Source organism: Centropristis striata, chromosome 1 (genome assembly GCF_030273125.1).
Source record: "Centropristis striata isolate RG_2023a ecotype Rhode Island chromosome 1, C.striata_1.0, whole genome shotgun sequence".
In the NCBI taxonomy this organism is placed as follows: Eukaryota; Metazoa; Chordata; class Actinopteri; order Perciformes; family Serranidae; genus Centropristis; species Centropristis striata.
Window position 1 is genome coordinate 45,554,411 of NC_081517.1, and position 12,301 is coordinate 45,566,711.

The window sequence follows — 12,301 nt, forward strand, 5'->3', positions numbered from 1 at the left end:
ACAAAATGACCAGAAAAAGATACAAAATGACTAAAAAAAAGACACAAAATGGCCAAAAAAGACACAAAAAGAGACAAAATGACTTAAAAAAGACACAAAATGAGAATGTGTCCCAATGCATCATGGGACTTTTCCAGAACTTATAAATCATGGTGAAGACGACTATAGCGGAGGGAACTCAGATATAACAGCTATAAGCTCTCAGATACTTTATGAATTTCATTTCTATCTGCTACAGAGGCTGAAAAATCTATTATTTAGTAGAAGAGTTGACACTTCTGTTGGATTTACAGAGAAACTTCAGGTTTTAGGGGCTGATTTTAAAATCACCAATCAGGTTTTACAGGCAGTTTTTCCAGCCGTTTTAGGCCTGAATGTGTTAATGGGATGGGGGTCTATAGTGGGGGCGGCCCATAGTAATCCCCAGGTTTAACCTTTGACCCTACTGGGATGAACGCTGCCAGGAAAAGCCTGATGGAGCTGCACGGCCACCACGAGGAGCTGTGTAGTCCTTATTATGGTCAGATTAAATAGCTGAAAACTAAACGGGTCTTTCTCACGTGCGGTCTTATTTTAGCTTCCATCTCTCTGTGTGTGAAGCTCGTAGATCATCTCTGGACAACTTACTGGCTCCGTTTAATGAAAAGGAGCCAGAGTTTGTTGGCTGCCTTTAAATGGCACGCTCAGGTGTCAAACACTCGGGGATATTTTCGTTCAGTAGGTCAATTCATGCATCCATGTTTGCATGTTTTAGACTCAGGTTGGTGGTTAGAGTCGGGTCGATCTCCTGGCAAATTAAAAAGAAGCCTCACCTGACAGCACCGAGGCACTAAATCCTGCTTGTGTGATTGACAACGTGATTAAAATGATCTCGTGTGTTTAGAAGCTGACCCAAGGAGCTACGAGTGTCTGACAGGCTTTAGATTTACAGCCGAGCCAACGCTGGCAACATGAACAAGGTCAAAAAATCAGTAGTGGAGGGAGGAGGAGGACTAGAAAGTTCCTCGTTGGGGTCACAAGAGGACACATGAGAGTTAAACTGAAAGAAAACTAAAACTGCACCAGTATGGCAATATTCTGGAATTAAATCCAACAAATGAGGCGAGCCAAAAAACAGATTAGTAAGTAAGCAAGTAAGTTGCTTTTCACAGGAAAAGAAAACCACAAAGTACTTTATAAGGGTATAAAACAACATACAGGCAAACAAAAAAAACCATAATAGTTAAAGTCTGGACGTCTAGTTGAGCAGGTACATACAGTCAGTAAACGCCTGTCTGAACAGATACTTCTTAAGTTGACATTTAAAAGAATCCACCAATACCTCAGGCAGAACACTCAGTGATGGAGCCTTTGAATCAACAGCTCCAAACTCTGAGTCTGAAGGCTGAAGGGTGGAGGAACAGACAGTAAACTGAAGGTGTTTGTAGTTTCGTAGGAAAAAGTTGAGGCTTAAAAGTGCAACGCTGCCACTGCTCTCATTAACCCTTAATAGGGCACTATTATTCTAAATTTCAACCCTAGAGAATATTGGAGGATATTACATACAGCCAGAATGTGTAAAAAAAAAAGAAAAAAACATACGGACCCGGGGGAGGGGGGGAATATTTAGAGGGAAAAGTTTGAGATTAAAGTGGCAAATCTACGAGAAAAAAAGTGCAGATTTCTGAGATTTAAAGTGGTGAATCTGCGAGAAAAAAGTTTATTTTTTCCCACTTTTCTCCTAAATCTGCAACTTTTTCCGCACAAATTTGCCACTTTAAATCTCTTAAATCTGCAACTTTTTCCGCATAAATTTGCCACTTTAAATCTCTTAAATCTGCAACTTTTTCCTCACAAATTTGCCACTTTAAATCACTTAAATCTGCAACTTTTTCCGCACAAATCTGCCACTTTAAATCTCTTAAATCTGCAACTTTTTTTTTCTTGTAGATTTGTCACTTTAATCTAGTAAATTTGCAACTTTTTTTCTTGAAATATTAGAAAAATCCATGTGGTTCTACGACCTCACAGAGAGACATGGAGACCCCATTTAGATTTCCACTGAAGTTACCAAATATATACTTTTCCAGAACTTTAAAATCATCACAAAAAAAGACACAAAATGACTTAAAAAAAAGACACAAAATGACTTAAAAAAAAGACACAAAATGACTTAAAAAAAAGACACAATTACTTAAAAAAAAGACACAAAATTACTTTAAAAAAAGACACAAAATGACAAAAAAACACACAAAAAAGTTTATTTTTTCCTACTTTTCTCGTAATTCTGCAACTTTTTCCACACAATTTTGCCACTTTAAAATCTCTTAAATCTGCAACTTTTTTTTTTGTAGATTTGCCACTTTAATCTAGTAAATTTGCAACTTTTTTCTCTAAATATTAGGAAAATCCATGTGGTTCTACGACCTCACAGAGAGACATGGAGACCTCATTTAGATTTCCACTGAAGTTACCAAATATAGTTCTTCGCCCTATAAAGGGTTAACGGGATCTCTCAGTCTCATTATGTTCCACTCCAGAGCAGCTAGTGGTAGAACTGAAAACACGATCTGTGGGCTGATCAACTGTCCCGTCTGATCAACAGGTGATCGATTATAACGGGGAGAGAACATTGGAAGGCTTCACCAAGTTCCTGGAGAGCGGCGGGAAGGAGGGAGGAGCGCCGGCAGGAGACGACGACGACCTGGACGCTGAGGTGAGAAACGTTTACACTTTAAGATCTTTAACAGAGAAACATTTACACTTTAAGATCTTTAACAGAGAAACATTTACAGTAATATTAGAAAAGATCCTCAGAGAGAAACATTTCCCCTCTGCAGCTCCAGGAAGAGTCTGCTGGGCTGCAGACGTGGAGCTCTTCAGCTCATTTCATGCTTATTCACTCGCTTTTGATTTATTTTGGAGATCACATCAAAGAAACCGTTAACTAGCACTAAACATAAATGTTGTATGCAGTTAGACTCTTTATTATTATATTGTAGTCTTTATTCTGCTCTACAGAGTCTAACTGCAGTCACTAGCAAAAGGTAAAACTGAGGAAAAACTTTCTTAAACTTTCTTCTGTTACTTTTTTAAAGTTTAACGTGTTTTAACTGGCCAGCCAAACGAGTTATAGGTAGTTCATATAAGTGATATGACACTTATTAATACATTATGCTCAAAAATCATGATGATTTATTTGACTTTTGACCCCAAAAACATAGAACCTTTTACAGCAAAACCACAGACAGGAACTAATAGTGATGATAAACAGAGAGCAGCAACTATAATGTTGTTGTCTTCTTTCAGGTTTTATATTTAGTTTTCAGTCAATAAACATTTTCACATTGATTTTGTTATAAATGTATTTAAAAGTGTTTAACAACTCTATTCAAAGATTTGTGTATTTTAGACTTAATATTATAAAGTAATGTTATATTTTAGTCTTAATATCATTTTATCTCACTTTTTTTACTTCATCACTATCTAGATAATAATTTCCCTTTCAAATAAACTTATTTATATTATTTTAATGTTTAAATTAGTTTATATATCCAAACCAGACCATGGTAAGTGTAAATACTGTTTGGTTTTGAGTTGGATTTTGTGTTTTTTTTCTGAAATAAAGCAACATAGAAATCTAAAACTTTGCCACAAGATAAAACAGACATCAAGCAATTAATTTTTAGTGATAACTCAGTTTAGACCAACATTTAGTGAGTGCAGTGAGACTGTGTTGTGCAGAATAAATGTTTAGTTATTGACAGCCAGCAGCAGCAGGACATGTGTTCATAATGAGACACTGGAGCTGACGGAGTTAAACAACAACAACAGCTGAGGGCAGCAGGAGGATTTACAGGCTGATTAGTCTGCTTGCTGTTTATTCTGCTTACACACAAGTTGTTGACAAAGAAGCAAAATGATTTAAACAATAAAACCTCCAGCTCATCAGAAAACCTCTGCATTATTCTCAGCCGGTGTTTCTCCCTTTTTAAAAAAAGTTGCTGTGATATCCAAAGAAGACAAGATTTTGTGTCAAAAACTGCCATAAAATGAGATTTATTTTTTATTTTTTTTAAACCTATTAATCAACATCTGTCCTGATGAGAAGTACCAAATATTTATTCTTTTCTAGAATCCAAACAATTTAAATGTTTGTTACATGATAGACGTGCAACAAGTGCAGCAGTTTACTAAAAGACAAGTGTGTGTGTGTGTGTGTGTGTATATATATATATATATATATATATATATATATATATATATATATATATATATATATATATATATATATATATATATATATATATATATATATATATATATATATATATATATATATATATATATATATATATATATATTTATTTATTTATTAGTGCTGCATCTAACTATTATTTTCATTATCAATTTAATCTGTCGATTATTTAAGCGATTCATCGATTAGTTGTTTGGTGAATAAAATGTATAAAAATATCAATGAGTGTCTCCAAACCACAAGATGATGTCAAAAAGACAGAAAATGTCTAAAAAAAAAGACACAAAATGACCCAAAAAAGACACAAAATTACTAAAAAAAAAGACAATGACACAAAATGACTAAAAAATGACACAAAATGTATAAAAATCTCAATGAGTGTTTCCAAACCACCAGATTTTGTCCTCAAATCTCTTGTTTTGTCCACAAACCAAAGAGATATTCAGTTTATTGTCATAAAGGAACAAAGAAACCAGAAATATTCACATTGAAGAAGCTGAAATCAGAGAATTTGGACTTATTGTCTTTAAAACAGTAGGTGGATATATATAAATTTGCTTACACAGCAAAATAACACTGACTTATTGTATAAATGTCCTAAATAATAAAGTAAAACTAACGGCCTTGCCATAATGTGAACTGTAACATTAATAAAGCCACAGAAGTTTAATCATTCAGAGCAAACGTCCCCAGAGAGCTCAGCTCCATGTTATTACACTCTGACTTCTATAATAAGAAACTGTCTGATCGACATTAATTCCTCCGTCTCATTGAAACTCTCGAGGCTTTGAAGCATAAAACAGCTGAGTGTTGAAACCGGAACACTGACCCACTGAGCTTCTCTTTTCTTTCTGTTGGAGACGTAGAGGATTAGTTCAACTGAAGCAATACATGTGAAGAAAACATGCTGCTATTTCTGAGAAAATACTCCAACTAAACTTCCTCCAGGAGCAAAATGTTAGAAGAACAACTGAAGAGTGTCAGGGACACTGGCAGCCATCTCTGTTTAACATGCATTACATTATATATTATATAATAATGTATTATAGGATGCATCTCCTATATACCTGCTGCAGCCACAGACATGAGAGGATCATTTCACCACACTGATAAAAGGTGTTTAAAACCAGATCAAACAGTAAATCTGAGGGAAATGATCTTGCTGCATGGACAGATAATTTACCTTGACAAGATTTTTTTAAATTAAGATTATTAAATCTAGAAATAAGCATGTTGAACACTTAAAATAATTTAACTCTTAAAACAAGATCAATGATCTAACACTTCTAAATCTAAAGTTTTTTTTATCTTGGTAAGAACCAAATAATCATCAGGTCACTCTGCTCGGGCCAGTTCATCACTGCTGGCAGCTTTACTTTATCTCTTTTTTATATTTTTTGTCTTTTTTCGTCATTTGTGACCTAAAGGAGATGTAAAAAGGAACAAAAAGACCAAAAAGACAAAAAAACACACAAAAAAACATAAAAAAAAGACACAAAAAGACAAAAAGAGACACAAAAGACCAAAAAAATACCCAAAAAATACACAAAAAAGAAACAAAAGACGTAAAATGACCAAAAAAGACAAAAACACACCCAAAAAAAAGGACACAAAAGACGTAAAATCACGAAAAAAAGACACAAAAAAACAAGCAAAAAAGACAAACTTTTTCTTTATCTTGGTAAGAACCAAATAATCATCAGGTCACTCTGCTCGGGCCAGTTCATCACTGCTGGCAGCTTTACTTTATCTGGTTTTCTTTTCATCATCAGTTCCCTCCTGCTGCAGCCCTCCAGTAGTCTAATAGTAGCCAGCAGCCTCTCTGTGTGTTAATGCTTCCTGCAGCTGTCGTCTCTCTGCTGCTCTGAGACCTGGAGATGGAAGCAGCACGTGCAGCGCTGCCGTCAACATTAGGGCCTTAGTTTAACCCCTCACTCACACTAGAGGGACCAATACGTCCTCTATATGTTGAGCTGCAGTGATGGTGTTGGTTTCACCTCCTGCTCACTGATGACTGATTACATTTGTTCCTGGTGCTAATATAAACACACTGTAATGCAGCCGGGGTTGTAGCCAGCATACTGTAACAACCAACTGATAAAAAATAAGAAATAAATAACAAGTCATATTACCTGCCAGTGCAGTAAGTAAATGTTTCTTTGTAAGAATTATTTAAGTAAGTAAAAATATCTAGAAACTGGAAAAAACAATAATGGCTTGAAATAAATCCAAAAATACTTATTTTGAGCAATTGTGGCTTGAAAAGCCCGACTGTAGTAACATTAAAATAAGCCAGAAATACTTGAAACGAGCACGTTTTGGTGATAGAAAATGTTTTTAAAATATCATTCAAACTACATGCAACTAAAACTCAAAACTGGAGACTTTTGGAGACTCATTCTTGCTCTTCTTAACAAGCCTCCGGCCCCCGCGGCTCGTTAAGAAGAGCCTCCGGCCCCCGCGGCTCGTTAAGAAGAGCCTCCGGCCCCCGCGGCTCGTTAAGAAGAGCCTCCGGCCCCTGCGGCTCGTTAAGAAGAGCCTCCGGCTCCCCCGCCTCGTTAAGAAGAGCCTCCGACTCCCGCGGCTCGTTAAGAAGAGCCTCCGACTCCCGCGGCTCGTTAAGAAGAGCCTCCGGCCCCCGCGGCTCGTTAAGAAGAGCCTCCGGCCCCCGCGGCTCGTTAAGAAGAGCCTCCGACTCCCGCGGCTCGTTAAGAAGAGCCTCCGGCCCCCGCGGCTCGTTAAGAAGAGCCTCCGGCCCCCGCGGCTCGTTAACAAGAGCCTCCGACCCCCGCGGCTCGTTAAGAAGAGCCTCCGACCCCCGCGGCTCGTTAAGAAGAGCCTCCGGCCCCCGCGGCTCGTTAAGAAGAGTAAGAACGAGTCTCCAAAAGTCTCCAATAACACCAGAAAAAGTCGCTGGATTTGTCTCCAGTCGCTTTCTTGAAAAATAGTCACTAAGGGGGTCTGAAAAGTCACTAAGTTGCCAACAATGCTTCGCCGGCTTTTAAAAATGTTGCGTGTTGTTGTGGCGTCCAGTACTACGTCACATCCTGCTTAGCGTTCTATCCAATCAGCAATCAGGCTGTTTTCAGGGGAGAAACACGACTAAAAAAAGTCCCGACAAAAGTCAAATTCGGGGCGTTTCGGCGAGTGAGACCTGCCTGGTATTGGAAGCAGCATACCCTGTAGGTTTGAGAGATTTAATCCTGATCTTCTCCTTCTTCTTCTGCAGGATCTAGAGGATGTGGAGGACGGACAGGACATGGACTCTGACGGCGAGGACGATGACGGACACGACGAGTTGTAAGAGCTGGAGGAGGAGAGAGGAGACGAGTCCCGCCCCCAAGACCTCCACCCAGTCACCCCCTGTCCTGTGAACATTAATCCCCCTTTAACTGCCTCTCACTCACTCACTCACCTCCTCACTCAGTCACGGTGGCTCTCTCTACGGCCTCCTCCTGACTGGACGGCCCCCCCCCCCCCGGCCGGCTGGGGGCCTCTGTGGAGCAGCTCCACCTCTATGGGACCCTCGATGCCTTCTCTACAAGCTCCATCAGCTGTCTGCCTTGTATATTATTATAAACCAAATGTAAAAACGGCATTGAGATCCACTTTTCAAAATGTTTGTTTGGTCTCTCCTCTTATAGAGAAGCTGGATGTGTGTGTGGGGGAGGGGGGGCTGCCCATGTTCTCGTCCCTCTGATGGAACCAGAGAAGAAGAAGTCTGGAGGTCTAGATCTCTCAGGGGACACGGGGGGCCACATCTATACATCTATACATCTATACATGTCTTTATGTTGCCAGTCTGACACTGCAAACAGCTGTTTAACACCAGATAAAACAGTAAATCTGAGGGAGATGATCTAATAATAATTTACCTTGTTTACCATTTATTAAATTAAGATTATTAAATCTAGAAATAAGCATGTTGAACACTTAAAATAAGAAATTAACTCTTAAAACCAGATAAATGATCTAAGACTTCTAAATCTAAACGTTTTTTTTATCTTGGTAAGAACCAAATAATCATCAGGTCACTCTGCTCGGGCCAGTTCATCACTGCTGGCAGCTTTACTTTATCTGGTTTTAACAGTTCATTTCTTATTTTAAGTGTTCAACATGCTTATTTCTAGATTTAATAATCTTAATTTAAATTAAGGTAAATTATCTGTCCATGCAGCAAGATCATTTCCCTCAGATTTACTGTTTGATCTGGTTTTTAAACTCCTTTTTACAGTGAATAAAGTAAATAAAGCCCACAGAGCTTCTCCAGTGTAGCACCCCCCCCCCCCCCCCCCTTATATCTGTAGCTAAGACCAATAATAGTTTTTCTTTTTTCCGGCGGGGGGGTCGTCAACTCTTTCATTCCCAAATAATTTTCCACTTGAGTCTCTTTCTCTTCTTCCGCGCGGCTACTGACTCTTTTCTAACAGGAACAAACGTTTAACTTTCGGGGGAAAATCCTATTTTTTATTTAATTGCTTTCACTATGAGGTTTTGTTTTGTCTTTTTTTTAATTTAGGACTTGTCATTTTTTAATGATGTACCATCGTGCCCAGCTGTTGGGGCAGAGTTGGCCCCTGGACTCACTCTCAGACCGGGTTTAGGGGGTTTTGGGGGGTTTAGAGGGTTTTTGGGTTAGTTTTGTGTTTTTGAGCCGGTTGTGATTGAGGCACTGATCAGAGATTCACAGAGTTACTGCAGCAGACAGATCCAGTTACTGTCGGAGAGACGTCTCTTATACCTGAAGTGGGAGGGAACAATTGCACAGCCCCGCCCCCTGGCCCCGCCCCCTCACCCACCTGAGCCTCCTGCTCCCTCTGGCTCCGCCCACCACCTGGCTCGCCACAGCAGCTCGAGTGTGTGTGTGTGTGTGTGTGTGTGTGTGTGTGAATGAAGCGTGAATGGTTATAAATCGTGTCATTTGAATGACTCGTTTATATTTTCTGGTCGTCCATGAACAGGGGATGGCTGTACTGTGTGTGTGTGTGTGTGTGTGTGTGTGTGTGTGTGAATGAAGCGTGAATGGTTATAAATCGTGTCATTTGAATGACTCGTTTATATTTTCTGGTCGTCCATGAACAGGGGACGGCTGTACTGTGTGTGTGTGTGTGTGTTGTGCAGGGAGGGGGGGGCTTCAGCAGAGTGATGATTGACAGCTACAGCGGTGGGGAAACTTAACAAAGCATTCCATCATATCCAAAATTGATGTGGAAAACGTGAACTGGTGGCCAATAAACAAAAAAATTTGAAAAACTAAATTTGTCTTTTAGTGTTTTTTGTTGAGTGTTTTCTTCCAAACATGGACCTTTGAAGAGAAAATGCCGTTACACTCAACTGATGATTAATCTTCTCCAGCAGGAAGCTCCTGGATGCTGAGATGGTTTGAACATTAATCATGTTGAGTCGGTGAAACTTCATGACGTCACAACATAAAAAACGAGGCGACGTCGACTCGCTCCGTCACTTTCCCTCTAAAGTTCTGACTTGAAACTGCAGCTTTTGTTTAATGATAAGTAAAACGGAGAAAGTCAAATATATTTAGTGTAAAAATATAAACATGCAACCTGTAAATATATTTGCAACATTTAAAACTCATGGAGCGTTATTGTTTCAAAAGGGCAAAATAACATCTTCAAAATATTTTTTTTTAATCTTTGTTGTTTTTTGGTTTCTTTTGGGCTCAAAATGTTTATCCAGTAAAAGTGAAAAAATGATCAGGTTACATTAATGAGATTGTGCAGAAAAATTAAAGTATGATAGTGATGTTAAATATGTTAAATATGATGCTTTTTTTCTCTCCAAGTGGCCGAAAGAAAAGTATTTAAAAAATGGACAAATAGCCCCAAACTCCAGAGGGTTACATAATTGTGAAGAGAGTAAATAACATTAATGTTAGGAAGCTTCAGGTCCTTCAGCCCAAACCATGATGATGATGATGATGAAGAGGAGGAGGAGTCAGTTTCCTCTGTCAGCCATCTTGGAACTCAAGTCAAGTTTAGTTTATTTGTCCCAACTTGGGCAATTTGGTTGCAGTCTAGGTGTATAAAAGACATAAAAAACTATATAGATATAACAGATCACAGCCTCAATATAATACAACAAAAAACAATAGTGCAACAGAAGGTAATTCTAGGTGAAGTGTCAACCACATCATCATCATCATCATCATCACCAGGTTCAGCTCCCTGATGGATGAATACCAGCTGGTACCAGACAGACTCAGAGCTGAGAGGACGGTCCGTCTCAACACGTCCTCCAGACTGTCCTCACTACTGACCTTTAACCTCTGAAGTCCAGGAGATTTTGGTCCAAATTTGTCAACTTCCTGCATTAATGTCTGTCTGTTCAGCATCTTCCAGTCTGTCCGTACATCACATGCATGGCTCCTTTTTCTACACACAAACTTGGCTATCAGTCAGATTTTACATTTTATTTTAATAAAACAGCAACCTATGACCTTTAACCTCAAAATTTCACATCAAAGCATCAAAGCGTTGGGGTCGACCAATCAGAGCAGAGCAATCAACGGAATTAACAGCTGTGGAATCTTCTGGCACAGTGACAGCAGCCAGAGGTGGACAGACTGGAATTTCTGGCCTCGAACAGAAAGCATTTTTGGCAAAACCATAATACCTATCATTGATCCGACTTCACTTTGAGCGTCCTGAGTTCTTCCTGAACGTCTACATATGGGTTTTTTCTAAGAAAAATTAAAAAATAGCTTTGTTAGAGCGATCTAAAAAAACTGTTACATCTCCCTTTTTCAGAAATCTTCCTGTGTTTTTAATATGGGAGCCAATGAGGCTGTTGGTGGTGTTGGTGGATCATCTGTGCGTCCTACGCCCAAACTATAACTCTGACAGCTTTACCAGAGGATTGTGAGGGAGAAGACTAATTTTCCTACGTTTCTATGTATAATAATTATACACCGATACACAAGACTTGTGTCTACTGTTTAAAGTTTAAATGGAGTCTCTAGGTGAAATTATGCCGGAGAAGTAGACGTTTAAAAATCTACAATTATTGTTCTTTTTCCCTCATTTTTTTTGGCCGTCTCATTCACTTCAATGCAGAATTTTGGGCAGTTTTTTGCGACTTGCAACTTTTTTGTCATTTTGTGTCTTTTTTTTGTCATTTTGTGTCTTTTTTTTAAATCATTTGTGTCCTTTTTTGTCCTTTTGTGTCTTTTTTGGTCATTTTGTGTCTTTTTTTCAAATACCAAACATGGGTATAGTAAATATTCTGTGGTATATAAAGGGCAGATAAGCTCAGAGGATTATTAACTCTAGTTTAAACTGGTTTCCTACCAGTAATAAAAGATGATGCAAAGCATCCAGTCATGCTGTGAATCACACGTATCACATCAGGGACAGAAGATAGAAGATGATGATGATGATGATGATGATGATGATGTTTGTGTCAGCAGCTTCCACATTCACCTCAACAACAACCAGTCCAGTACGTGGTGTTTACTAGACCTCCTCCTCCTCCTCCTCCTCCTCCTCCTCCTCCTCCTCCTCCTCCTCCTCCTCCTCCTCTGGGCTGTCACCTCCCTCTTTAAGGGTCCAGTATGAGTCAACTGTCAATAATAACAAGCTGTAATTGAAGACGACCATTCTGGTGAAATACTTTAGAGAAATCAGACCTCAGCTTCCAGAACGGTCCTCAGATGACAGTTGTAGGGTTTCTCCTGCCAACTGAAGGACGATGGCTACGTGTCTCTGGTCTCTGGTCTGGAGGTGACTGGCTGAAGACGTGAGTAGTTTCAGGGACGTGTGACTGGAGGAGGAAGACGATCCGACCAGAGAAACTCATCTTCCAGATCTCTCTACTGGGTCTGGAGGTGTGTCCCGTCCTGAAATAGACCCTCAGAGACTATAAAAAGAGGGCCGGGAGGCGTGTTGACAGACAGAAAGGGACTCGCTCAGAGAGAAACCACATCAGAGACCAGGAGACTTGATCCGTCTGCAGGAAAACCTCTTCAGACCTGGAGATCTGATCTTTGTTGCTGGATTTGCTCTGTTTTTTTTTTAAATCAAGGACTAAATCAGAATTCTTCCCAGG

The 12,301-nt window shown here is 39.3% G+C and overlaps 1 protein-coding gene across 1 annotated transcript in view; it reads left to right on the plus strand.

Moving 5' to 3' along the window:
• Window positions 1-8,893, plus strand: part of p4hb (prolyl 4-hydroxylase, beta polypeptide) — a 28,152-nt gene extending 19,259 nt beyond the window's left edge. The window contains exons 10-11 of the mRNA XM_059343976.1: window positions 2,585-2,695; window positions 7,467-8,893. Of these exons, the coding sequence (XP_059199959.1) occupies window positions 2,585-2,695; window positions 7,467-7,541 (186 nt within the window). The 3' untranslated portion in view covers window positions 7,542-8,893. The remainder of the gene's footprint in view (window positions 1-2,584; window positions 2,696-7,466) is intronic.
• Window positions 8,894-12,301: the final 3,408 nt, after the last annotated feature.